This window comes from Saimiri boliviensis, chromosome 4, assembly GCF_048565385.1.
Source record: "Saimiri boliviensis isolate mSaiBol1 chromosome 4, mSaiBol1.pri, whole genome shotgun sequence".
Taxonomy (NCBI): domain Eukaryota; kingdom Metazoa; phylum Chordata; class Mammalia; order Primates; family Cebidae; genus Saimiri; species Saimiri boliviensis.
In genome coordinates this window covers 51,001,764-51,028,669 of record NC_133452.1, presented here as the reverse complement: position 1 = coordinate 51,028,669, position 26,906 = coordinate 51,001,764, and the positions used below count along the sequence as shown (strand labels likewise).

The following is a 26,906-nucleotide window of genomic DNA, read 5'->3' as shown; positions in this document are numbered from 1 at the left end:
TACTGGGTATATACCCAAAGGAATATAAATCATTCTACCAGAGACATATGCACACACATGTTCATCGCAGCATTATTCACAACAGCAAAGACATGGAATCGACCTAAATGCCCATCAACAGCAAACTGGATAAAGAAAGTGTGGTACATATATACAATGGGATACTACACAGACCCATAAAAGAACAGTATCATGTCCTTTGAAGCAACATGGATGGAGTTAGGGGCCATTATTCTAAGAGAACTAACAAAGGAACAGAAAACAAAAAACCATACATACTCACTCATAGGTGGGAGCTAAACGTCGAATACACATGGATACTAAGAAAGGAACAGACACCCGGACCTACGTGAGTGGGGCTGGTGGAAGGATGGTGAGGATTAAAAAACTACCTATTAGGTACTATGCTTGCTACCTGGGTAACAAATCATTTGTACACTAAACCCCAGTGACATGCAATTTAACCAATAACAAACCTGGACATGTACCCCTGAGCCCCAAATAGAAGCTGGAAAAAAAAGTTTGAGGGCAAAAAATAAATAAAACTGTACTATGTTATGTAGCATATCAATAAATCTAAAGATTCAGATGAAAAGGATAACTTTCTAAGGAAATATCAATTATCAAAATTAACTCTTGAGATAGAGTACTGAGTAATCATAAGAAGGAATGGGGAAAAAATAGGTCTACTCCTAAAATGAAGTACTGACTTCTTGGGTAGTTTCTACCTAAATCTAAAGAAAATATAAAACAGTAAAAGAAGAAAAATTTTCAGAAAGGTAATAAGGCTGGGCTTGAAAAATAATAGAGCATGATACAAATTGACAATATTTAAAACAATAGTGTATCTTAAAGCAAATACAGAAATTTGGAAAATTCTAGAAATAAGGAATTCACAAGTTATAAATGGTACTCCGTTCTAAGTAGTGTGATGAAATCCCACATCACCTTGTTTCCTCACACCCAGGAAGTCAATCATCCGTTTCTCCACTTCATCCACACTGTATATGCTATGCACTCACTGGCGTGTAGTGCCATGCTGGTTATCGAACCAACTCTCAGAATCACAGTATTTGTCTTTCAGTAACAATTATTTTACTTAATAATGGCTCCAAAGTGCAAAAGTAGTGATGATTCCATATTGTTATAATTATTCTATTTTATTATTAGCTATTGTTAATTTCTTATGCCTAAATTACAAATTAAATCTTATTATAGGTATATATTCATAGGAAAAATATAGTATATATAGAGTTCAGTATGATCTGTGGTTTTAGGCATCCACTGAGGATCTTGGCATGTATCTCTCACAAGTAAGAAAGGACTACTGTATACCTTCTTCAAAACTCAAACAATAGCATTGTGTGTAAATTTAATCTTTAAAAATCTTAAAAGTTACGTGTAAATTACAGTTCAATTGCCTTATTAAAATCTGATTTTTCTAAAAGTAATTGCGGGTAAATGTTTACATGTATCCCACTTGACAACACTAGAAGCAAAAAGAACTTGTCATGATAAAATTGAAACAACACAAATGTCTGTTAACAAAGGAACAGGTAATTAATGGTAGAAGTATACAACAGAATACTACACAGCAATAAAACAGAACTATTATTATAATAAACAACACAGATAAAATTCAGAGACTTTATGTTAAACAAAAGAATCCCAGCACAGCCCATATATAATCAATGGTGGTAAAAGTCAGAACAGTAGAAATGGGTATGGTATAAGGTGTCACCATACAGAGAAGAGCCACAAGCTAAACCTACTGGGCATTAGAAATTTTGCATCTTGACCTGAGTAGTGGTTATAAGGGGGGATGTGTGTGGGTGTGTATTAGAATTGAGCTATTATTACAGATTTATTCCTATGTACTTTACTGTAATGTTAGACATCAACAAAAACAAAATATAATAATCACAGGAAATACTTTATTTCACTCTCTACCTTAAAAGAAGTACTTAAGGGAAATTAAAGGCCTCATCTGCTAGAAGAGACTCCTTAAGTCCCCAAAATGCACTACAAATGACAGAATGCACTAATGTTATGGCTCTAAATTCCTATCTCTTCATCACTTTGGTGCTATTTCACATCTGCAACTAGTCATGAGATAAGAGAAAAGACCAGATGACATAAACACCCTACACAAAGAATGAAGAATGAAGCTGATAACAACCTACAAGCTGGCTCTTAGGAGCTGTCAGTGCTCTAGGAGAACAAAGAAGGCTTCTATTTAGGCAGAGGGCAATCCTGCTTCCTAATATAGAAAAGAGGAAAGGATTTTATACTCAAATAACTTCTCCCCTATATCCCATTAGTAACATTTTTTTTAGAAAACAAGAATTTTTATTCAATAAAGTCATAACTGACTTTGAGAAGCATACCACTGCATGGCAGCTATATATTACTAATAAAATACACATCTTGACCATATCCCGGAAAACCTAGGTACTTGGGCAACATGGTGAAATCCCATCTCTACTAAAAATATAGAAAATTAGCTGGGTGTGGGTGTGTGCCTGTAATCCCCACTACTCAGGAGGCTGAGGCAGGAGAATCGCTTGAACCCAGGAGGTGGAGGGTGCAGTGAGCTCAGATTACACCACTGCACTCCAGCCTGGCAACACAGCTAGACTCCGTCTCAAAAAAAAAAAAAAGTATCAAAATTCACAGATTGATAAATCAGAAAATTACTGTTGTTATGCTGTTCTACTTAGAATTTCAAGTAATCTATCAGGTTTCTACATCACTATAACCAATATAAACAATCAAGGAGAACATGTTAATTTATACATGATTTATAACTTATTAATACTAAAACTTTAACTAGACGTGAACATATAATGTAAACTGTAGTTATAAACTTTCTAACTATGTGAGTTAATTTGAAGAAACAGAAAGTATGCCATCAAAGAAACATTTCAAAATGTGTAAAGGTGAAACAGAGACACTTTTTACAAGTAAACACTTTTTATATATATTTAATAGCTGCCAAACTCAGGGAGCAAAGGGAAGGCCTCATGTAGATGTTTTACCTAAAAATGCATATGACACATTGTTCTTTGGGGTTTAGAGAATAAAACACTAGTTTGCCAGCAAAAGAAGAAACATAATCCTTCTCCATGTAGACCCTAATCATACAGATTTATAGACCCAGAAAACATATATAGGTCCCTCTTACTGGAGATGTCAGATTCCACTCTCAAAATTGAATGTGGATAGCAGGCCATCTACAACAATCCCAAACACATGCTACTTAGATGAGACCCAGATGCTATGAAAAGTTGCCAAAATATGTCACTTAATGGCCAAACATACCCCTAATAAAAGTTTACTGTAGTGCAGCTGAAAATAGTTCAAAATTCTTTGGCCTGGACAAATACTGTTAAATTTAGATAATCCAGTGCTACCACACTTGACTGAAATACAGCCTCTGCAATTCTTCAAGTTTGTTATCTCTCCTTCATTTGCCTTTGTCTCTGAGCTCATTCATCACTCACAACATGTCACGTAACACAGAAAATCTTCCTCTGTTTCCTGGAATAGTCTATCTGAAGAGATACTCAACAAGTGCTTTCTGGTAAAAGAACCACACCTTAACTAAAAACTAAATAAATTCACAAAGCTCAGTTATGAAGATAAAAATAAATTACAAATAAAATTTAAAGAATATTCACCAAAAGAAGGAAAATATGAATTATGTTATTACTAAAAGAACTATGCATTTAATATAAAATCTACATCTTAACTAAGCCCATGTAATTATTTATGGAGTGCATTATAACATATTTCTCTAAAAACAAAAAAAGAAAACCCATTCTATCAGTAACCCCTTCCTCAGTGACTCATTCTACTGAAGTCTATGTCTTGACCCTCGAAATTTAAATTATAGAAGAAACTGTTTTTAATAATCTCATTATTTCTTCAACGTGTTTTTACTACTAACTCATTGTATTTATAAAAACACATTGCATTTATAACTAACAATGTGTTTTTATTAATCCTAATATGTTTTACTCCACTCAACAATTTCACCATGAGATTATTGTTGACTCTTGAGACCATTTTTAAAATGGTATTTTTAACATATAAAAGAAGGAAACATAGGCTGAGCAGCAGTGGCTCATGCCCGTAATCCCAGCACTTAAGGAGGCAAGGTAGGGGTATTCAGAATCTAGCTCATTACTAGCCCACAGCACACAATTAACAAAAAGAGGATAAGCAGTTAGAACACCCTAGGGATATTTATCAGCCTTCAAAAAATCCAAAAGTATTTCCAACAGCAAAAACAGGTATTGTAATTAGCATACTGTAATAGTAATTATGGCAGTGGTTCCTTTTCTGTATAACTTGGGTCTTACTCATTTATGCCCTGATACTCAGCACCTAACAATGTTTGTTAACTACTGACTGATATGAAAATGAGGAGATTTTTATAGAAGGTTATTGTCCCACAAATTATCAGTACTTACCTCTATTACCATTTTATTAGCAATGATACATGTAATAGTAAGAAATATCTCGGCTTAAAAGATTATAGCTCAAAGATCAATATGCAAACCTATATTTGAATAAAAGTCATGCTTTCTGACCCTTGAGGTCTACCCTCATTTCAGTCAAAGCTAGGGAAACTTCAGCTAATCTGCATAACTAATTTTTGTTTACTATAATACAGAGATACATTTGAAAGACAGTCTTCAATGGCTATACTTTGTTCTATTTTGGAAGTGTGAAGTTTCAAGAGCACATTTTTATTCTCTAACATTCATTATACAGACTCATACTTATCCAAACATTGAATTTTTGGTTATTTAATTTTTTCAAGTTAGCTAAGGGAAAAAAAATCCGTGTATTAATAATACTGGAGTCAACAATTAACTTCTCAGAAATCCCTAGTACTCTCAATTAAGCAGCAAGCTTATTGAGAAAAGAATACATTAACAGGGCAGCGTTATAAGTTACTTTGCCAAAGGCATCCTCTTGAGCCTAATGCTGGTCCTGGAGCCCACTCACCGACCTTTGACCTACTCAAGGACAAATTAAACCGGCAGATGATATGTTCATGTCCTTTTGCTATGCTATGCAAGCTTTTAATTTGGAGATGAGTTAAGGATGAAGTACAGCTTTCCTGAAATATATCCAAACCATGTACAACTCTCAGTAGCTTAGTTAAGTTGCTGGTAGAAAGTTACAATGCTTACATATTAGCAAGTTGGGTTTATTTCCACTGGGACATTTTTACATCTTTTGCTTTATAAAGTAAGTATGAATTCCACACATCAAAATCTATTTTCATAACCTTCTCAAGAATTTATCTATGCTGGAAAATTAAGGGTCACTTATACTTTTACTCTAAAAACTTAAAGAGGGCTGTGTAACTGAAGAAGCCATTATGTTTTAGAGGTTCTCACCTGAAGCAATCAAGAACCTATGCTAAATGTTGATATTATCAAAGTCTTTAAATAAAAGCTGAGATCTACATTAAGGCAGAGTTACCTCCCTCATCCTTAGAGCAGGAGCACTGATCACGAGCCACTTAATCTAAACTAAAAGTGCAATTTCTTTAGTTGCTTAGCTGGTAAAGTCATGTCACTCAGGATGTTTACTAATTCAGAGTTTAATTCTGACCCCAAAAATGTGTATTTTTAGCCCATTTTCTCAAAGAAGTTTCTCTAACTGTAAGGAAATGTAATCGACCAACTCTTGAAAATTATTAAATTTCAAATACAAATAAAATTCATTTATGAGCCTGATCACCCTTACATGAACTAATGTTTAAGAATAACAAGTTTATAGAAACAAGGGAAGAAGAAAGAGAATTTATCAGATTTATTTACACTGATGGTAATCATAGTGTTATTTATTTAAGGTTTATAATGGCAAAATATATTTATCACCTGATATTCAGTAAGAGAATAATTCACAAATTATGGTGTATTTATATGCCAAACTAACAGTTATATACTGAAAATAAGTCATTAACATTTGTAACATATTTTTAATAAATAGCACACAAAAATTCCCAAACATATTTTGAAGTATTCTTCAATGAACAGGTAATGTTTTAGGGTTTTTTAAACAGAGTTTGTAAAAGCTTAACATGCAGGAAGACAAGAATTTTTTTACTGCATTCCTTACCTAATAGAGTGCCTGGCAACCAGTAAACCAGTAGTTTAAAGAAATGAATTTAAAACTGACTTTGTGTAATTTACATGTTTAATTATTTTAACAAAACTAGCTAAAATTAATAGCTACTTTAAAAATAACTACATTTTTCAAACTAGTTTAGTATACCCAGAACATCTGGGCTTCAAAGAGACTTTGGAAATTAATTCGATCTGCCTTCCATTTATTTATGAGAAAACCTACATACAGATTCATTTTCTGAAAATCAGAGAGGAAGGTAGTGAGAAAGGACAAAAAATGAGAATGACAATTCCAATTCAATTCCTCATTAATAAGCCTTGACCAGCCTTTAACCACTCCATGAATCTCTTATGTTATGGTTAAGCAAAATTATGGAAAGCCATTGTGTTGCCTTAATAGCCCACACCAAACCAGAATGGTGTTACTCTGTTTTGTTTTGCACTGAGTCTTTAACAGACCAGATCAAACAAGAATGGGATCACTCCTGCTAGGAGCCATATAAACTGAACTTTAACATCAGCAAGTTTTCTTAAAAAAAAAAAAAAAAAAAAAAAAAACCCAGGATATTCACAGCAACCAGTCAGAAAAGGCCCAATTTATTTGAATTAGCAAGATAAAGAAATCTGTCTTAACCTTATAAGGAAAGTAACTTGTAATAACCAATTCACTTTTTGTTCCTTCTTTAGCCTCTTTCTGCCTAGAAAGACCACTTCCTCCACTTAGTTCATCTGATGGCCTATTTTTATAAAGATACTGCCCAAATCATGAATCATTAATAAGAGTCAATTAGATAATTAAACTCAATTTGTTGATATTTTGTTTTTTGACATATGTTACACATATGTCAAAACGTGAACAAGTTATAAAGAATAAGTGCAAGAAAAATCTCGAGTTTTCAGGGACAATAGGAACAAAGAAAAGTAGTTTTAAGTTTCTGGGGGATTCTCTTCTCTCTTTTTTCAACTTACCCTTTTTAAGAATTCACTTGTAATGGTAAAATAATATTCTAAATATCCATTAAATATAAAAATATCTTACTGAGTCTTCTCAGGGATAAGCAGTGTGTAGAGCTTAGAAAAAATAAATTAGTCTCTATTCATGATGTTTATGGCAAAGAAAATAAATATACCTATATAATAGAGGAAGTCCCCCTCCAACTTCAGATTTATCTGACTTTTCTGAATTACGGGAGATATTCACTTATTATTTATATAATTAAAAATTAAGAACAAGCAAAACAGGGCTTCTCCCCATTTACTTCTGAATAATGAAGGAGGTTCCATAAGAACAAGAGAGTAAGGGAAATATTTTGGATAGAAGAAATAACACATAATGACAGAGTTGTCAAATCGTTATGGTAGAAATACATGGCAAAGGAAAGATAAGGAAACGTTTTATTTAATTCTGTAAAGAGTGGGTTTTTCATCTTGAAAGAGAAATCAATACAAGGAAAAGTTCTTAGCATGTGAATGACAATAAAATGTGCACTCAGATATCAGAGTAAAAACTGAGTCGGAAAGGGTCATGAGGGAGGGCAGAAAGACTAGTTAATAAACCTCTATGAAAGTTCAGAGGAGAGTTGGTCAGGCTATGAGAAGAAACATTTTGATTTCGCAATCTGCATTTGGTTTCTAAGTGAATGGGGAATCTGGTAGAAGACAGAAAAAAATATGAACCTCCAATTTCAATTCTGTATCAAAATCAGTGATAGTGCCAAAGGGCTGAAATATCAACCACAAAAATAAGGAATTTAATGTGTCTGGGGAAACACTACAATCATTGAATTGAACTGGAACCTTCTTAACAATTTAACAGCATCATGATCTGGACTCTATAGAATTCTGAAGCAAGTATCTGGAGACCTAAGGGTTGGTTTTTGTTCAGTTTGTTTTTTGGTGTGTTTCCCTTTGTTATTTTGGCTTTGGTTCTGTCAGCTTCCTCTGTATAAAATATATATATCTCTTAGAAGTCATACTGTTTATTATTATATGTGCTCATTTGACTCTAAACTGGGAATTTCATTTTTCTCCTGGTGTTATCTTGCACTAGTGGTTAACTTCTAAATGTTAAATTTTCATTTCCTGATGACTTGTATACCGATAAACAATTTCCTTGAAGCCACGTAGCACGCTATAACAATTCTATCACTTAGAATGTTTCATAACTTTTCCAAAAATTACGTAGACCCACATGAGTCCTTTGCTAAATCCATCTGGCCTCTCTCGATGTCAATGCTCTTCTCCAACCCTCATCAAGATAAGGAAAGACAATTTGCCCAGAATTCAGCCATTTATGAAAAAATAAAATGTTTGGGTCTCCAGATATCTGGCAAATCAAGTGAAAAGGGAACCTACCTCCCCCAAATGACCCCTAAGGTTTATAGGTTACTTTATCATTGGGTTATATTAATGGCCCCAAATCCCATTTGATGAGTAAATCTTATTTTCTCTTCCCTATTGCCCTAGGGAAAGAATTTCCATCCTCTCAATCTCAGAACACTATTCTCATTCTCATTTTTGCTTAGATGTTTTTCAAACTAATCCTTTCCTATGTAGCTTTAAAATTTAAGGCAGTAATTATCAAACCCTCAAGTACCCTCAAAAGCTAGGTAAAATCATCCTCCTGGGTGTCTAGGAGATCTAACCTAAAAAAAGTTTATCTTTGATGTACTGTGAATGTCACAAAAATTCATTCAAAACTTGCATTTTACTATATTATGTATCTGTCTAAATATTAAAATGTTTTAATTTAGTCATTATTTAAACTAACTTCTTGTCAAAAACAATTACAAAAAAACTGTTTTATCTTGAAGCTTCTTTGCCCTCCAGATACCTCCACTACAGATTGGAGTTTAAATAATCAATGTGAAAGATTATTACATATATCATGATATTTTTAACAAAAAGTAATATGGCAGGGTGCGGTGGCTCCTGCCTGTAATCCCAGCACTTTGGGAGGCCGAGGCAGGCAGATAATGAGGTCAGGAGTTCGAGACCAGCCTGGCCAATATGGTGAAACTCTATCTCTACTAAAAATACAAAAATTAGCTGGATGTGGTGGTACACGCCTGTAGTCCCAGCTACTCAGGTGGCTGAGGCAGAAGAATCTCTTGAACACAGGAGGCGGAGGTTGCAGTGAGCCGAGATTGCACCACTGACTCCAGCCTGGGTGACTCAGTGAGACTCCGTCTCAAAAAAATAAATAAATAAAAAACGAATGATTTTGAGAAATATATTTAAAATGCCACAAAACTATATAAAAACAAAAGTAAAGAAATGAACCCAGGATTCAGTTAAAACTGAAGAAATTCTAAGATTCATTTAGAGAGTACTAAAAATAAATTTGTAATTATTTTCCCATCCAAGTTCAAAGACAGTTTACCGTTAAGAATCCGTCTTCTAAAGGAAAAAAGAAAATAAGTACTAACACTAAAAGGTCACTGTTGCAGGATCTCTGATAATCACTATGTACACTTTGGGTCATTAAGCCATTACAAGTACATTCTACAAATTTAGCAGCTTAGGGAGGTTATTTGTACAAAGTCACGTGACCAAAAACACATTCAAACTACATGTAACTCCAAATGAAGACTGTGACAAAGAACCTCAAAAAAATTTTCCAGCCTCTAGTTGAGGAATCGTTGAGGAACATTCTACTGATGATACTGTAACTCACTAATGCTCCTTTAAACAACTTTGGGCAATAAAAACAGTGTTTCGTTAAAACTAAAATATAATACTTCCTAGAGTTGCATGTGGGATCATCACCATCGCCATCATCACTAGCTAACCCCAAGGAAAAAGGTAAACACAAAATCTCCTCACTCTTGTACAAAACTAAAAGGTAACATTTTGAATCCATTTTCCAACTATGTCACACACAGTTATAAGTATCCTTTTAAGGTGTGTATATGCCTATGTATGTTTTTTAAGTAAGCTTGTAAACATATGTGGTTAACTAGGGTATATTTTATTCTGTCAATGGCAGCTTCTTAGTTTACCCAACTGAGTATTACTAGTTCAATTTTCTTAGAATAAGTTCTCAGAACAATGATCTATCACCTAAATTTCAGATCAATGTGTAACTCGTAGACAAACCTAAAGCAAACTTTCTAAAACTATTAACAGTGCTCAATAATTCACCTATTTACATGCTAAAAATTTCTTGGTTACTATATGCTACTCCAATGAAAGCTATGTTCAAGTTACAATTTTTTCCCACAGTATGCCAATAGATCAGAAATTATAAATAGACAGATCTGGATTTGAATCCTCAGTCTCTTCTCTAGCAGCTGGTTATCTCTGACAAATTACTGTAAATCTCTTTAGGCTTCTAGGTTTTATATTATCAATCATCACTGGTAACTGATAGTAATGAGAGTCAAACATTATTCATGCAATTTCCTTAACTTGGGTTTAAGTTGTAAATTTTCCCTTGGCAATGTTCACAGAAGATCATTGCTAAAATATTATTTTTCAGTTAGTTTTAAGCTGATTCTTTAAATAACAAATGATTTGCTCTAGAGAAAGATTTTCTCTTTCTTTGGAAGAAGCCAAGATCATCTCCATTTAAGGACACATAAGCAGCTGCTGCTACACATTTTAGTTACCCATAAGAAAGTGAAGTGGGCTAAGTTCACTCTGTCATAAGCATTTAAAAAAATAAAAATTACAAGTACCTCCTCTAAAATTAAAGAAGAGATTTAAGAATTAATATTTTCAAATGTGGTGACTTAAATAAATCTAACATGTAAGACAACAAATTAGATGAACAGAGAAGAGGAGAATGATGCCCAGCTTTACCAAAAAAAAAAAAAAATTATTTACCCAGTTATACTATAAAATAAACTGCTTTGGGAAGTTCAAAATATCATCCCACTAACAACTCTTTGTATAGTGATTTTCAGAAAAGCAACCACTAGATTAAATGAGGCACAACCTTTTAGAAACATCACAAAACTTAAATTTCAACACATGCAAACCTATAAAGCATCATTAACTGAGATGTAACTGATTGGGAATCTGCAATTATTTCTTTTTTAATATAAAGTTGATGTTAATATTGCTTATTAAAAATTAGTAAGTTTGTGTCATAATTTAATGCAATTCTTTAAAAAAAATCTTAAATACTTAAAGTACCATATTGCTATTTTGGAGGGTTATATGTATCAGTTTAAATACAGAAATTAGCATTCACAAATATATTGTTAAACTGCTAATTGAAGAAAACACAAATGAATTAAATACATTTATTAGTTCTTACTTTAGCTGTAAGATAAAAATAATTTTTTAAACAAAAAGCAGTTATTAGACTGATTTTCTCATACACACTGCTTCTCCCATATACAAAATAAGAAGAAAACAGGCATAAAATTTGATTATGTAAAAATATTTCATTTTTGTCTTGCTAAAAGCTAACATTATGAAGTGGTATTAAAGCAACAGCAGCAAGAATTCAATGAAAGTTGTTTTGCTTATACCTGTGTTTATTTTTCTCATGATTAAAATTCCTACAGTAACTATTTTATTCTTCAACATGTTCACCATTTATATTCAATTATCTTCAGGCTTAGAGATAACAGAATATAAATGTTCGATTATCTCTAAGCCTGAAGATGCATGAATCACTAACAAAAGCTTTCTACCACCTCAAATTTACCTTTTTTCCCCATTTACTTGCCATATACTGTTTTATATTAAAAACAAAAGATGAAGCACAAAGTGTTAATGACTTTTCCATACCTAAAGTAAGAAGTTCTAATGTTTGGTTGTGATTAAGACTAAAATTACAGCGAACCAATCAAAACTTCAGAATTCCTATGTGACATCATAAGACCTCCCTAGCACACTTTTTCTCCTCCACCTACTGCAACTGTTCCCATAAACCTGGTGACAGAGTCAGAAAACTCCCCAGCTAAACATCCATAGACTTCATATGACCCAATACTCTATACTGTGATGATCACATCAGCCAAGGTAAGAAACAGATTTCACTGATTTTGGTAATTCTTATTTCTGTAATTCTTAATTCTTATGATTTCTATAATCTGAATTATTAAAATGAGTTAATTATATTTTATGAATTTCAGTTCAAAGTTAGATAATAAAATGACATGACAAAGTACTTAAATTTATAAAATGCTTAACCATTTAGTGACAGTAAAAAAAATGAGACAAGTTTGAAATGAAAAGGGTCATATTCATCTTTGATCCTGGTTATTAGTTTGTCATTTTAGTTTAACTTTCACTTTTATTTTGCTTTTCAAATGTTAATTTCTGTCAATTAAAAAAAATCTTCCAATTATGTTGCCATATTTGGTAGTAGTAGTGGTTAATTTCTCCACACAAAAACAATGACTTAATTTTGTTATCTAATGCTCTGCTGAGAAACAGTGCAGGACTGAACTGTCTATTTATATGTAAACTAATATGAATAGTCATGGGACTACAACATGAGCATTATCAGCATACCTATTCCAATATTATCATTATAATTTAATACAGTGAATAATAATAAAATGGAGTTTAAGAATATATAATGCAAGTTACTTTTAAAGTGCCCTCTAAAGTACAGTCAACTTTTAACAAACACTTCTAAAAATTCCATGACGTTAATAAATTCAGTAACTGAAATTAAATTCAATATTGTATCAAAAAGTTTAGAAATTTTAAAATACTTTCACAAACACATAAAAAGTCTAATGTTAGAGAATAATTTGATGCTTTAAAAATAAACAGTTATTTTGACACACAAATATGCTTGAGTCTCTCTTTTTCACACAAATTTGATAAAATGGTTTTCTGCCTATTAATGCCTATACTTTTATCAAGTTATTATCCTCCAGTGTTACTCCATTTCCTCTCTTGGATTTAGAAGGAAAAGAGAAAATAAAATAAATGCCAGGAATGGAGATGCCACAATCAACTTTATGACGTCTGTTTGAATTCTACCTATTCTTTATGTTACAATCCTCAATTTAGTAAATAAAATGTTTCCTTATTCTTATATCTCTGTCAGGGCATATAGAAAATTATATCTATTTTATTGATTTTAATTTTTATATTTGATATATATGTTAAAATAAAATTTAACTCTAAAATTCTCAATTCCTGTGACAAATGTTAATTCTATTATTGACTACAAACAAGACCTTTGTAATTCTGTAAGCAGCTTTCCTTAAGACATACAAAAACATAATTTTTGTCTACCACTGAGGTATCCTAATTGCTTCTCTGTATCTCTATACTCACATTTTTCCTTTAATATTACATAAAAGTCATTAAAGGTAGATGTCTGATATGCTTATCTGTGCATTTTTATTCAAATATCTATCAAATTACATTCTCACATTTCAAATTGGGTATTCATGAGTTCTTTTATTGTATCATAATTTTGCTGTATCACATATTGCTCTAAAAAGTACACAACTGGATAGAGCAGAAAGTCTACTATTAAAGTTACACTTAGCTCACTAGTATGTCTCAGTTAATAGAAATTACGTAGTTACAGAGACTGCTAATATTTCAAATATAATGTGATAGTACCATACAATATGTCCCAACTAGTTCATCTATACCTTAAGGTGACAGTTAAGTACTGTTTTTGTTTATTAAGACATGTGGTTTAAAAGTAAGTGTTAAAAAAAGTGTTAGATGAAATCAAATGGAAGAAATATGAAAGATGTTTAAATTAAGCAGCATTGATTAGGTTTTAAAAACACATGAAAGAGCCAGAGTACTTGCTTTTCTAAGAGGTGTCACAGTATTAACAATTCTTAAAACTCAAATATCACATCTATTTGTATTTTAGTAGGCATAAAGAAAAATAATCACATTTGGGTTATATAATCATACATATTGTTTCTTAATTTCACTAGACATAGGAAAATATTTGCATAAATAGTTTCAGAAAAGAAAATGCTAATATATTTTAATGTATTATATAATGTACTGATTACATGTGTAGCATTAAATTATATATTTAATTTTTAATTTAAAAGTTCAATTTACAGTCTCTAAATTAGACAATATACTTATTACCAATCCCAGAAATGAGAAGGGCCTATTAAAACATCTTTCTTTATTCTTAAAAAATAATTTCCTAAATATACTAGTATATACAAATGTTTCATTTGGTCCTTTTAATTATATATTTGATACTGCATCCCTATTCCACAATTTAGGAAAGATGCAAAAACGTGAACTGCGCAAGAACACAGAACTAAGAAAACAGAGAAACCTTGACAGAAATTTAGGTTTTATTATTAAGATACATCCACATCCTCTATACAATGATCAACATGGCTTAAAGTGCATGATGACACTGACAAACCGAACTAAATTGAAAGTCCTCAAATACTGTAAACGATACTCTAAAAGGGAAATTCAGAGAATACAAACTTCTAATTTAATATCATGCCATTTTACTTCAATTCAATTTAGGCATCAGACATTACATTCTTAATACCCGAAATTATATTCTACTAATCATTTTCAAAACCAGAAAATATACAAAAATTACAGATGTCCTTAGTTATTAAGCAATACAGCCTGGAAGGCAAAATTGAAACTAACCATACAAACTTTAAAAAACAGTAACACACCTCAATCCATCAAAGTTTCCTTTTATTTGTTTCATTGCTAAAATACATATGCCTTCAATCCATTTGATAACAAAAATCCAAGTTAGTATCTCTTAAAACTTTTACTACATAAACCACATTTCAATACTTTATTCCAGGATCTCTATTAAATCCTCAGCCTTCAGCATTCTTCAGTTTTATTTCTGAAGCCTCCCTCATACTCTAGCATTTTTAATATGCAACACTATTTATTTTGACGTGTTTGATCAGAGAAATCTTGCTATCTATGCTATAAAAATCCCTAACTTTCATCACAACAGTGAATTAACACAGAAATTGATCATACTAGCAAAGTAAACCTAAGGTAGAAAATCAATAAAGGAATCCTTCTCAAATACAGTGGCATAAATCAGATAAGATGTAGTCTCTTTGTATATTTGCAGAAATAGCACATCAAAGTTCTCACCCTGAATAATTTTGAACCATGTGTTACCAAATAAACACATAAAAAGGAAGCCTAGATGTACCGCATATTCATAGTCAACTGAGGACCTCTAGTGCCTTTTAAAAGGTACTCCATCTTTAGGGTTTTCAATACCAAGTCCCCTGCCCCCCAAAAAAAGGCTGACCAATTCACTCCCATTAATAGGGGGTTTATTTATTAAGTGGCATTCATTTTTCCTTAAGACATTCTCAATGATACCTCCCCACAATCTCCTCCCCCCCAAAAGATCCTGAAGTCCCAATTCCTACATGATTAAAAAGAGTACTTTACTTATAAATAAACTTGTAAAGCATTGTTTCAATATTTAAGAAACAATAATGAAGACAAACCTACAGATAATATAGCAACAGCAATAAGCTACATTGTCAATTTCAGAGAGAAAAAAATCTCTCTGTGCTACTGTTTAATGAATTCTCCTCAAGGTAGAGCTTTAACAGGAGGAACATTTCATTACAGGTCAATTTAGGGGTGAGAATATATTGATTTTTATGCATATACAATTCTTTCCACAAACAGAAGCAGCTTGAAGAACTGTCCTATTACCACAAGTCCAACAAAGGGTGTATACATACTCACTTATGGCTTATCTGGGGAAATGTCAGCAAGTAGTAGAAAAATAAGATAAAATTCCAAATAATACAAATATAGACAAGTCCTGTTTACAAATTCAATCTACAGAAAATTCTAATCTTCTAAACCAGTTAGATAGAAAAAAAAATCCTAAAGTATGTCAGACTGTAGCCTTAGATATTACTTGAATTCAATTTAATAAAAGTATTGTTTCAATACTCTCATGTTTACCAAAATAATAAATAAAAGGAGAAAAGCAAAATTCTAAATTATACTAATATAAAGAGACCCAGGAATTTATTATTTCAGCAAAAGGAATACCACCAAAAATACTGAAGTTTGAGAAGTTTTGCAAGCACTGAACGTGCTTAAAAGTATAGGTGGGGATTAATGCTCAGCATATACAACGTCATTAAAGTATCAACTGTCTAGCAAGTCATAAAGCAGACAACCGAAAGTTATCAGAAGACTACTGAGGTTCCTTCTGCACAAGAATTCATCTGATATTATAGTGCTAAAACAGGACTCACTGCAAACAAAGTAAGGACTCCTAAAACAGTACCTCCCAGCAAACATGTTGCCTAACATGGTATGTAATATTAGTCAAAAGATTAGAGTTGCCTATGGCTTTTCTATTCCTTATTCCACCTCAAAAAATAATCAAAATACTATCTCAAACTTGATTTTTTTTCATTTCCAGTGTTAGTTTTCTTTGAGGAAAAGAAGACAACCGTAGGACTTATAAATCCCACAAAGAACAGTAAAGAATTCTTTAGTCTTTATTCTTCGCATTCCTCCAAAAAGCAGAATAATCATGAATCCACAGACACATGAGATACTCTATGAATACCGTTCTGCCTCTGACATGCAACTCAAGAGACAGGAGTCTGGCATTTCTACACCCAAACTCCTAACAAGCACCTTTCATATTTTCAATACTCTTAATTCTAGGGCCTGGATTATAAATTGATTTTTAAATTCACCTATAAATGAATACTCCTCTTGTATCAAAACAATCAATTTATATATATATATATATATATATATATATATATATAGTCATTCTTTTAATAAGAGGGTGGAGAGTAACATCAGTTTCCAGAGCTATTTAGGCCAGATACAAGTTCAGAAAATTCCAAAACAATCTATTTATGATTAGACTAAGAGAACGCTCTAAAAAGATCAGATAACATAAAACTAAAAATATTTTTCTAAGCTTTCCATCAAAAAGTACTCTATTAAACAGCTTGGCTATTAAGAAATTAAAAATGAAAAAAGGAAACTCGTATGGTGGTTGTCAGTGCAGAGAAGAGAATTATAAACATCTGACAACCATGTCATAAATTATAATGCAGTAAAGGTCACAGACAACTCCAAAAAAAGGATTATGCTGTTCCCACACAAAGGTTTTCAATTCTCAACATATGACAGGAAACCTCATATTCTATGATGAAATCTGGCCTCATTATCATACAAATGTTGGTATTCAGCAGAACTAGGATTCCACGTATTTCAGATTATACCACTATAAAATAAATTGAGCCCAATAAATTAAATGTATATCATTAACATTTTAGCATGTAAAGCAGATTCGTTTTCAGTTTAGGCATAAAATTATACAGTAGTTACAAATCACTTTAAGATTATGACATATTTCTAAATCTAACAAGAAACAGGATACTTTTGGTCATCTCCTTTATACCCAATTTGTTTCCAGAAACAAACTCTTCTTTTTCACTAACAGTTAACTGCTGTAGGATTATAAGATCATCTTTAAAGTATATTAATTATACTTTAAACATTAGAGGGCTCATCTCTTTAGGGTATATCTCAGTATTTCACAAATACTAAAAGCCCAATTGTACAAAGCCTGGTTCAGGTTAACATTTGGTTAATCAGAAGACCATTAATTTAGGTGAATCCTCTAAGCCTCATTTTTCTCATCTGCGACAGAAAGAGACTTGAGAAGAATATTAGAGCTTATATGTTCAACTAACAAATTGTTATTAGAACAAATTAATCTGTCAATCACAGCATTATTTTTAAAATTCTTTTTTTTCCTTTTTTTTTTTTTGAGTATTGGTCTGTCACCAGGCTGGAGTGCAGTAGCGTGATCTTGGCTCACTGCAACCTCTGCCTCCCAGGGTCAGGTGATTCTCCTGCCTCAGGCTCTTGAATAGCTGGGACTACAGGCACATGCCACCACGCCCAGCTAATTTTTGTGTTTTTAGGAGAGATGGGGTTTCACCATGAGGGCCAGGATGGTCTCAATCTCTTGACCTCATGATCTGTCCACCTCAGCCTCCCAAAGTGCTGGATTACAGGCGTGAGCCACTGTGCCTGGCCAGTGTTTTTAACTTTTTAAAAATGAGGGCCATGGTGAGTCACACTTGTACTTCCAGTAATCGCTTGAGCTCAGGAGTTCAAGACCAGCTTGGGCGGCATAGCGAAACCATGTCCCTATCAAAAATACAAAAATTAGCCAGGCATAGTGGCGCACACCTGTAGTCCCAGCTACTAGAGACGCTGAGGCAGGGGGATTGCTGGAGCCTGGGAAGTTGAGGTGAGGTGCTGTGAGCCACGACTGCACCACTGCACTCCAGGCTGGGTGACAGAGCAAGACTCTGTTATTTATTCATTCCTTCATAAAAATAAATAATTAAAAATGAGATGGGGTCTCATTATGTTGCCCAGACTTGTCTCGAACTTCTGGGCTCAAACATTCCTCTCTCCTCAGCCTCCCAAAGTACTGGAATTATAGTTGTGAGCCACCATGCCCTGCCCACAGATTATTTTTTATTAACAATTTTCTAACATTTTTAGTCATAAAAATCCCTTATTTAACTTTAGTGATTTACTGAAACATACCAACTATGCACTAAGTACTAGGATACTAAATGAACACATGGTTTCTTTCTCAGAAACTATCAGTCTAGTTGAGGGTACAAACATGTAAATTGAAATTGTGCAATAATCTGATAGATACCCTCATACAGGTAATACTAAAGCCCCATTAAAAACTGGCAGAGGTGATGACCAATTCCATCTTAATGACTAATGAAAGGTTTAATTAGGAAGCAATATTTAAACTGAACCTTAAGAACCAACTGAAGCTTGCATGGCAGATAAACAAAAGGTGGAGGGAGGTGGAGGAGGCATTCCAGGCAGAGATAGAACAACATGTGCAAAGAACAAAATCACAAAAGGGAATGGAGTATTTATGGAAAGGTGACATGTTTCATTTGGCTGAAGTACAACTTACCAGTTTCAAGGTAGGGGATGACTCCGGTATATGCTTCATGATAAACTCCTGGCCAACACCCTCTTCTCCATGTTTTGTCTCAAAGTAATTTTTAAATTTTCTCATCTTTTAAGACCATTTAAGCCCCAAAAAACTCACAAAAGAATATGTTCACACAGGAATTATCAAGGCTAATTATTATTCCTTTCTTAACTGTATTCTGCTACATATCTTCATAAAAGATAACTAGTCAAATATAAATAAAATCTTCCCATAATTCTCCAATAGTACAAATCTACTAGATCTAAAATAAGCAAAAATCAACAGAAGCAACTTAAAGGATCGATCTTAATAAAGAACAAAAGAAAATCTTTCTCTTTTACCTGAAAAATTAAAACAAAAGTCATTAAATATGTATGTCAAGTTTAAGCTGCTATTTTTTTTTTTTAACTTTTATTTGTCTGGGCGCGGTGGCTCACGCATGTAATCCCAGCACTTTGGGAGGCCGAATCATTTGAGGTCAGGGGTTTAAGACCAGCCTGGCTAACATGGTAAAACCCTGTCTCTACTAAAAATTCAAAAAAATTAGCCTGGCATGGTGGTGGGTACCTATAATCCCCGCTACTGGGAGGCTGAGGCAGGAGAATGGCTTGAACCAAAGAGGTGGAGGTTGCAGTGAGCTGAGATTGCACCACTGCATTCCAGCCTGAGTGGCTGAGCAAGACTCTGTCTTACCAAAAAAAAAAAACTTTATTTTAGGTTTGGGGGTATGTGTGAAGGCTTGTTACATAGGTACCACATGTCATGGGTTTGTTGTATGTATTATTTCATCACCCAGGTATTAACCCCAATACCCGACAGTTACCTTTTCTGTTCCTCTCCCTCTTCCCATCTTCCCCGCTCAAGTAGACCCCAATGTCTGTTGTTTCCTTCTTCGTGTTCATAAGTTCTTATCATCTAGCTCCCACTTATAAATGAGAACATGTGGTATGTGGTTTTCTTTTCCTGCGTTAGTTGCTAGGGATAATGACCTCCAGCTCCATCCCTGTTCCCGCAAAAGACATGATTTCGTTCTTTTTTATGGCTGCATATTATCACATGGTATGTATGTACTACCTTTTCTTTATCCAGTCTGTCATTGATGGGCACTTAGGCTGATTCCATGTCTTTTCTATTGTAAATAGTGCTGCAATGAACATTCATGACCATATGTTTTTATGGCAGAATGATTTATACTCCTCTGGATATATACCCAGTAATGGGATTGCAGGGTCGAATGGCAGTTCTGCTTTTATAAGCTATTTTCTAAGTAGAAGTGTTATAAGCAACTTAAATAACAGCCTTTAGCCACCTGTTTAGACAACGAATAATATACGCTAGAAAATATAGGTTGTTAATACCTCTTTTAAGAAAAGTTTGATATAAATTGACTGTTTGGAACTCCTTGTTACAGGCCAGTATTATGAAGGAGGACAGAGTCTCGAGCCAAAATAAGGCCCAGTCTACTACATAATTCAGAATATAATAGAGCCAAGTTGAACTACTGAACACAATAGAATCAAAACACCATAAACCACATGGTTTCTTTCTAAAAGTAAATGCCAAGTTATAACTAGTCATGACTGACACATATCTTCCCCTTTGCCATTCTTTCAGTACTTTCCTCTGCTCCCTTCAGCACTTTCCTCTCTCAGGAATGGGCTGACAAGTTGAGATAGGCTTTTATAGAATGTATAAAGACTTAGGATAAAATAAAATCCGACAGCTGGGGTAAGGTAGTAATACACAGATTAACAATAATGTATCAACAAATGTTAACAGTCACTATGTCTGGCAGTTAATTATGACTTTTTTACACCCATTTTTAAATTTCCTTATTTCAAAATTGATATAGAAGTATCCTGATTGAGAATAAAATGTTCCCAAATATTAAAAACCATTATCTCTGAAGTTAATACACATAATTTTTCTATAATGACATGTAAGTTCTTATTTTGTTTTATTAATCTTCAAAGTATAGACCCCACAGGCAGCAATAGCTTATGGGATCTCTGAAAGAAGGCAAATGGAAACTACTGCTCTAACTAGAGGTCTGTAAATAGGCAATGTCTGTGGCAGATAGTGAGATAATGATAGTTACTGTGCATTCCAAGCTTGACAGTCTTCAGTATGTAATATCAAATCTTATTAAATAAAATGTTACTTAAGATAACATTTTATAAAGCTATAAAATCATAAAAGGGAATGACACTTTAAATCTATTTTTGGTAAAACACTTCTCATTTAACACTATCTTATTTTGGATTAAAATTAAGATCCAGGGAATAATCTGTTGTATGCATTTCCTTTTTATGATATTGGCTCTGAAGCTATTAATACACTGACTGATCAAATCAATTACATCTACAGAGTAACAGATTTAAAGAAATTATACGTGAGAACTTTTACCCTAAAGTATAACCCAAAACAAGCTGTACCTTAAACCAAATACAGCAGGTCCTCAAATAACATCATTTCCTTCTATGTCATTTTGTTGTAACACTTAAGCATGTGTGGAGCCCACACATTCTCTCCTCATCTGTGGAACTCTGGTTTCCTCCTATATCCCAAAACAGTGCACATTAGGTTCACTGCTGTGTTTAAGTTGTCCTGGGTTAAATGTGAGTGTGTACACGAGTATACCCTGTGATGGGATGGCCTCCTATACAAGGTAGGTTCCTCCCGCCTTGAGCTGCTGGGATTGGCTTCAGCCAATTCCCACACTAGAATAAGAGGGTTGAAAAATGAATGAATGAATACAAATTAGTATCAAGTAAAAATTGGTAAAGTCTAGGGTAATCATACAAATGCATGACAATAAATGCTATGGCACAAAAGCACTCAGAGATTTCACTGTATTTGAATTGGTTTTGATCTGCATGGAGTTGGAAATGCTCCTGACAATTTTCATTTCTCAAACATTGATTCCATGATTTTAATCAACCACCACAACCACTGTCATTCACTGATTTACCAAATACTGGGCAATCATCTTTGGTGGCTTTTTTTTTTTTTCTTTTGAGACAGAGTTTTTCTCTGTCACCCAGGCTGGAGTACAGTGGCACAATCTGGGCTCACTGCAACCTCTGCCTCCCGGCCTCCAGCAATCCTCCAGCAAGCTACCAGCCTGGCTAATTTTTGTATTTTCAGTAGAGACAGGGATTCACCATGTTGGCAAGGCTGGTCTCAAACTCCTGACGTCAGGGATCTGCCCACCTTGGCATCCCAAAATGCTGGGATTACAGGTGTGAGCCACTGCACCCGGCCTATCTGGTTTTTATTAATCTTTCTTAAATGTATATATAGTTCATATTTCTTTCAACATTTAATATTAGAAGTGTTTGGGGTCTTTATTGAGAAGTTTGGTCATGTTTTTGTGACCAGAAATATGCCATAGGAACTTAACTCTTGTTTACATCAATTAGCCTAGAGTAAAAGTGGTTTCATTACAGTTGTTTTGCATAAAGTTATGGTTTTCAGAAACCTATGGATGACACTGAGGATTACCACAATACTTCTAGTAAATTTGGCAGAAAAGGCAAAAACTGAAGTTACTACTCCTAACACAAATGAGACTGTCATGGTGCACCTCATCAAAAAAGGAGAGAGAGACAGATAAAAAGGAACACAGGCGAGCACGTGTGCACACACATATGCACGCATGCGCACACACACACGTACGTACGTGCACACGCGCCAGAAACATTTGATGTTATAAATACAATAGTGCTGGGAAAGATGAATTAATGCAGAACTGTATTTTTTGTTCTGAGAACAGGTTACATATATGATTCTAATCCATTTATTGTTTTTACATTCAAGGCTACCTAAAAGAAGACAGTTATCTCATATTTGGCTGCCAGCTTTTTCTTTCTCTTGACCACTTAAAACTTCAGACTTCCTCTCCTGTTGGTATCATGGAGAAAGTCCAATACCTCACTCGCTCAGCTATAAGAAGAGCCTCAACCATTGAAATGCCTCAACAAGCACGTCAAAATCTACAGAACCTATTCATCAATTTCTGTCTCATCTTAATATGTCTCTTGCTGATCTGTATCATCGTGATGCTTCTCTGAAGTTCTGCTACAACTCTAGAGCTGCAACATACCACATCAGTTAAAATCTGTCATCCCATACAGACAGAAAACAATACTGTGTAACATACCACTTCCTGAGTAGAAGAGTTTCTTTGTGAAAAGGTCAAGATTAAGACTAAAAGTCATTGTTAGCACATGTATTCATCTGCTGGATCTTGTAAACATGAAAAGAGCTTTATTTTCAAAAAATAACCTTAAATTTAGTGTATAAAATGTAACTGTTGATTTCCTCAACGTGGCTCACAAATTTTTATTCCAAATCTTTTCTGAAGATGAATTAAGAGTTTAGTTCTGAAACTGCACTCCCAACAAGTTCACTTCATATGTAAAGCATTATTTTTACTCTTTTGAGGTAAATATAATTTATATTACACTGTAAAAGCTTATTTAGTATTAAGTATTTTTCAGGTCTTCACCAAGTATCAAAGTAATAATACAAATGAAGTGTCATTATTCAAAATAGTCCACTGATTCCTCATATCTGTTATCTTATTATAAAGAACTCTTTGTAGTAACTACCAGTATCAATATTCTAAAACAGAAATTGTACTTTTTCTATGCCACATTAACATTTTTTAAAGTTGATGAGAATCAAGTATGGAAAAGTAAGGCCATACACTAACATAATAAAATTTCTCTTAAGTGATTTTTTTCAAAGAATTACAGAATTCTAGTCCATGTAGGTAAACCATAAATCTGTTCTAAGATATTATGAACAACAGATGAGAATTGGTGGTTAATATCTGACAGTGTGATTCATCATAATCACTAATGTACTAACAGAATAGAATCTAATCTTCCTTTAAGGCACTGTAGTGAATTATCTGAGTTGGAGTTACCTAACTTGCCATATCTATGGAATCATGAAACTGTAAGACTTCAGAATGATTTTACAGTTTGTCTTCTATTCAAACCTAATATCCAATGCAGACAAAGAAAATAATAAAAGATTTCCAGTGACAGAAAAAGGTTATCTCAAGTATTTAAAAAAATAAAAATATGAATTTTCTCTCCAAATATTAACTAATTTTTAGATTACATTTTGAAATGAACTTGTTGGCCCATCTATTATATCTACAGCTGACCCCTGAACATGGGGGTTGGGGAGTTGACAATCCGTGGGTCCCCAAAAATCTTAACTACTAATAGTCTACTATTGACCATAAACCTTACTAATAACACAAACAGTAAATTAACACATATTTTGCATGTATATGTACTATATACTCTATTCCTACAATAAAGTAAGCTAGAGAAAAAAATCTTATTTAGAAAATCATAAGAAAGAGAAAATATATTTACTATTCATTAAATGGAAGTGGGTCAACATAAAAGTCTTCATTCTCATTGTCTTCACATTGAATAGGCAGAGGAACAAGAGAAGGAGAAAGATGGGAAGGAAGAGAAGGGATTGGTCTTTCAGTCTTGTCTTTGGGGTGTGGGGAGTGGGGGAAAAGAAAATTCATGTATAAGTGGACCCTCTCAATTCAAGTCCTTGTCGTTCTAGCATCAACTGTAATAGGATATAACTATTTTCCTTAATCTATCAACCAAATGGTAAACATCTATTTTGTAGGCCACTCTACTGAGCTAAATTATAGCTCCAACAATGCTATCTATAACTATTTTCTTGATGAATAAAGTTTCAATTTCTCCTCTGATTATTTCAGAACATCTTCCAATAACTCACAAAACAACTGAAGTAAAATTTAGTGCTGGCAAATATATTCACCAAACTTTGGCAATTTCAGTTGACTAAAGTTTGAAGTTATGTCTAAACTGTATAATCCAACGATTTTAATTCTAATTGAAGACATGTTACTAATATAACTATTATTAAAAGGCAGAGGATATATAATTAACCATATCCTCTAAAACATGGTTACTAAAAGAATATGAAGCATCGATATTGATCATGGTTTCTTATACAAGTGCTGTTAACTAAATAGTGAAGGAGACATTATTAAATTTTCTGAAACCATGAGAGGTACTAGTGATGGGAGTGTAAAGAGTTTGGTTCAGGGATACCTAAATAACAGATGGGCAGAGTTTTCTTAAGTGAAGCCTCTTCTACAAGTTGGAAATCCCTAATAACAAGCAGAAAGCTTATAAACAACAGGTAATACACTCACATTTACTGGTTTTAGTAAATTACCACTAAAAAAAGTATCCAAGTTCTGTAATAAGCTGCACTGGTCTTAAATACAAGTGGATAATTTGAACTGATTAGTCACAGTCTTTTCATTACATTGTTCATTACAATATTTTCCTCAGTAAACAGAAATAAGTATTTTTTTTGTTCTTCATTCTTTGATAAAAATTAAAATCTTATTCTGTGAGGATTACAGAATACTACACTAACTCAAATTATAAAGTAGAATATTCTTTATCATGAAGTGTAAATTCATAACAATTTATTTTTAAAATTTAAAATACTAAACGCTCATATATGTTCTACTATGGAATGAGTTCTGATCTTAATTTACAGGGTACTAAAAAAAGAACTTTAAAATGCTTAATGTTGCCTTTTATATTTTAATTGGATAAGAATGTGTATTTGTTTAATGCAAATCATCAGAATCACTATATAAAAATGTTCTTGAAAACTCAGTGAAGCTGCTCTAAAATATATTTATGATTGATACTAATGATAAACCATTTTAATTACAGTTTTGATTTTACAGGAGTTTTTTGGTGATTTTTCCCAAATAAAACAAAATCGAGATGCTCCAGTATAGACACAAGAGGGCAGACCCATATAAAATAATGCATTGCTACTAATAGAGATTATTTATCTTTTGATTATTTTTGAGTCTTCTGGAAAGTAGGACTATAATAAATTTTTGAAAAGATCTGCTCTTCTGCTAAGTAACAACACACTTTAAAATGTCCAGAAATGTTATGCTTATATAGAAAACCTGACAGATGAAAAAAGTCAAACACATTACTAACTTTATTCATTTAAAACTTGTATATAGAAGTCCTTTTTAACTACCAAATGAATGTGTCATATCCTAATATAGGGAGTGTCATAGTGTTCACATCTTTGAATACATAAATTATCTCAAACAGTTAAAAAATGAAAGAACAGGGTACAAACATAAGAAAGTATAAAAATAAGAAAACTTTATTTTCAGAGGACATAATAGAATACATAAAACACTCCCAAGTTAGAAAACTTTTTCATTATTATTTCATGTTAGACAAAAAACAAGTCATTTTACTTTAATTCATTTTATCAGTTTTTTTCTTTAATCAACAGAGAAGGTGGTTACTCTGTCATGCAGGCTGGAATGCAGACACATGTTCATTGTTCACTGAAGACTTGAACTCTTGGGGCACAAGAGATTCTCCAACCTTGGTTCCCAAGAATCTAGCACTACAGGGGTACATCACCACATATGGCTAATTCTTTTTATTTTTTGTACAGATGTGGTCTCATCAGCCCAGGCTGGTCTCAAACTCATGTCCTCAAGCTATCCCTCCCCTCTCAGCCTCCCAAAGTGCTAGGATTACAGGGGTCAGCTACTGTGCTTGCTTCAAATTTTTGATTCATATACAGGAAAATCTCCAGTAAAATATGTTAAAATCAATAGGTGCCAATACCATAACTGTTCAAATCCCCTTATGACTAAATAGGCACAAAATTTCATCTTTTTAATGACTGCCCCCTGACGTTCAGAAACATCTTAGGGAAAAAAGCATAAACAACTTCATCAATAA

General features: G+C 33.2%; 2 protein-coding genes across 7 annotated transcripts in view; one reads left to right on the top strand and one right to left on the bottom strand.

Annotated features, from left to right (window-relative positions):
• Window positions 1-26,906, bottom strand: part of CEP85L (centrosomal protein 85L) — a 233,902-nt gene that overhangs the window by 122,716 nt on the left and 84,280 nt on the right. The gene's annotated exons all lie outside the window — the stretch shown is intronic.
• On the top strand, window positions 12,017-25,473 carry PLN (phospholamban). Its single transcript, XM_003938619.4, has 2 exons — window positions 12,017-12,125; window positions 22,909-25,473. The coding sequence occupies exon 2, from the start codon at window positions 23,004-23,006 to the stop codon at window positions 23,160-23,162; it is 159 nt and encodes a 52-aa protein (XP_003938668.1). The 5' UTR covers window positions 12,017-12,125; window positions 22,909-23,003; the 3' UTR covers window positions 23,163-25,473.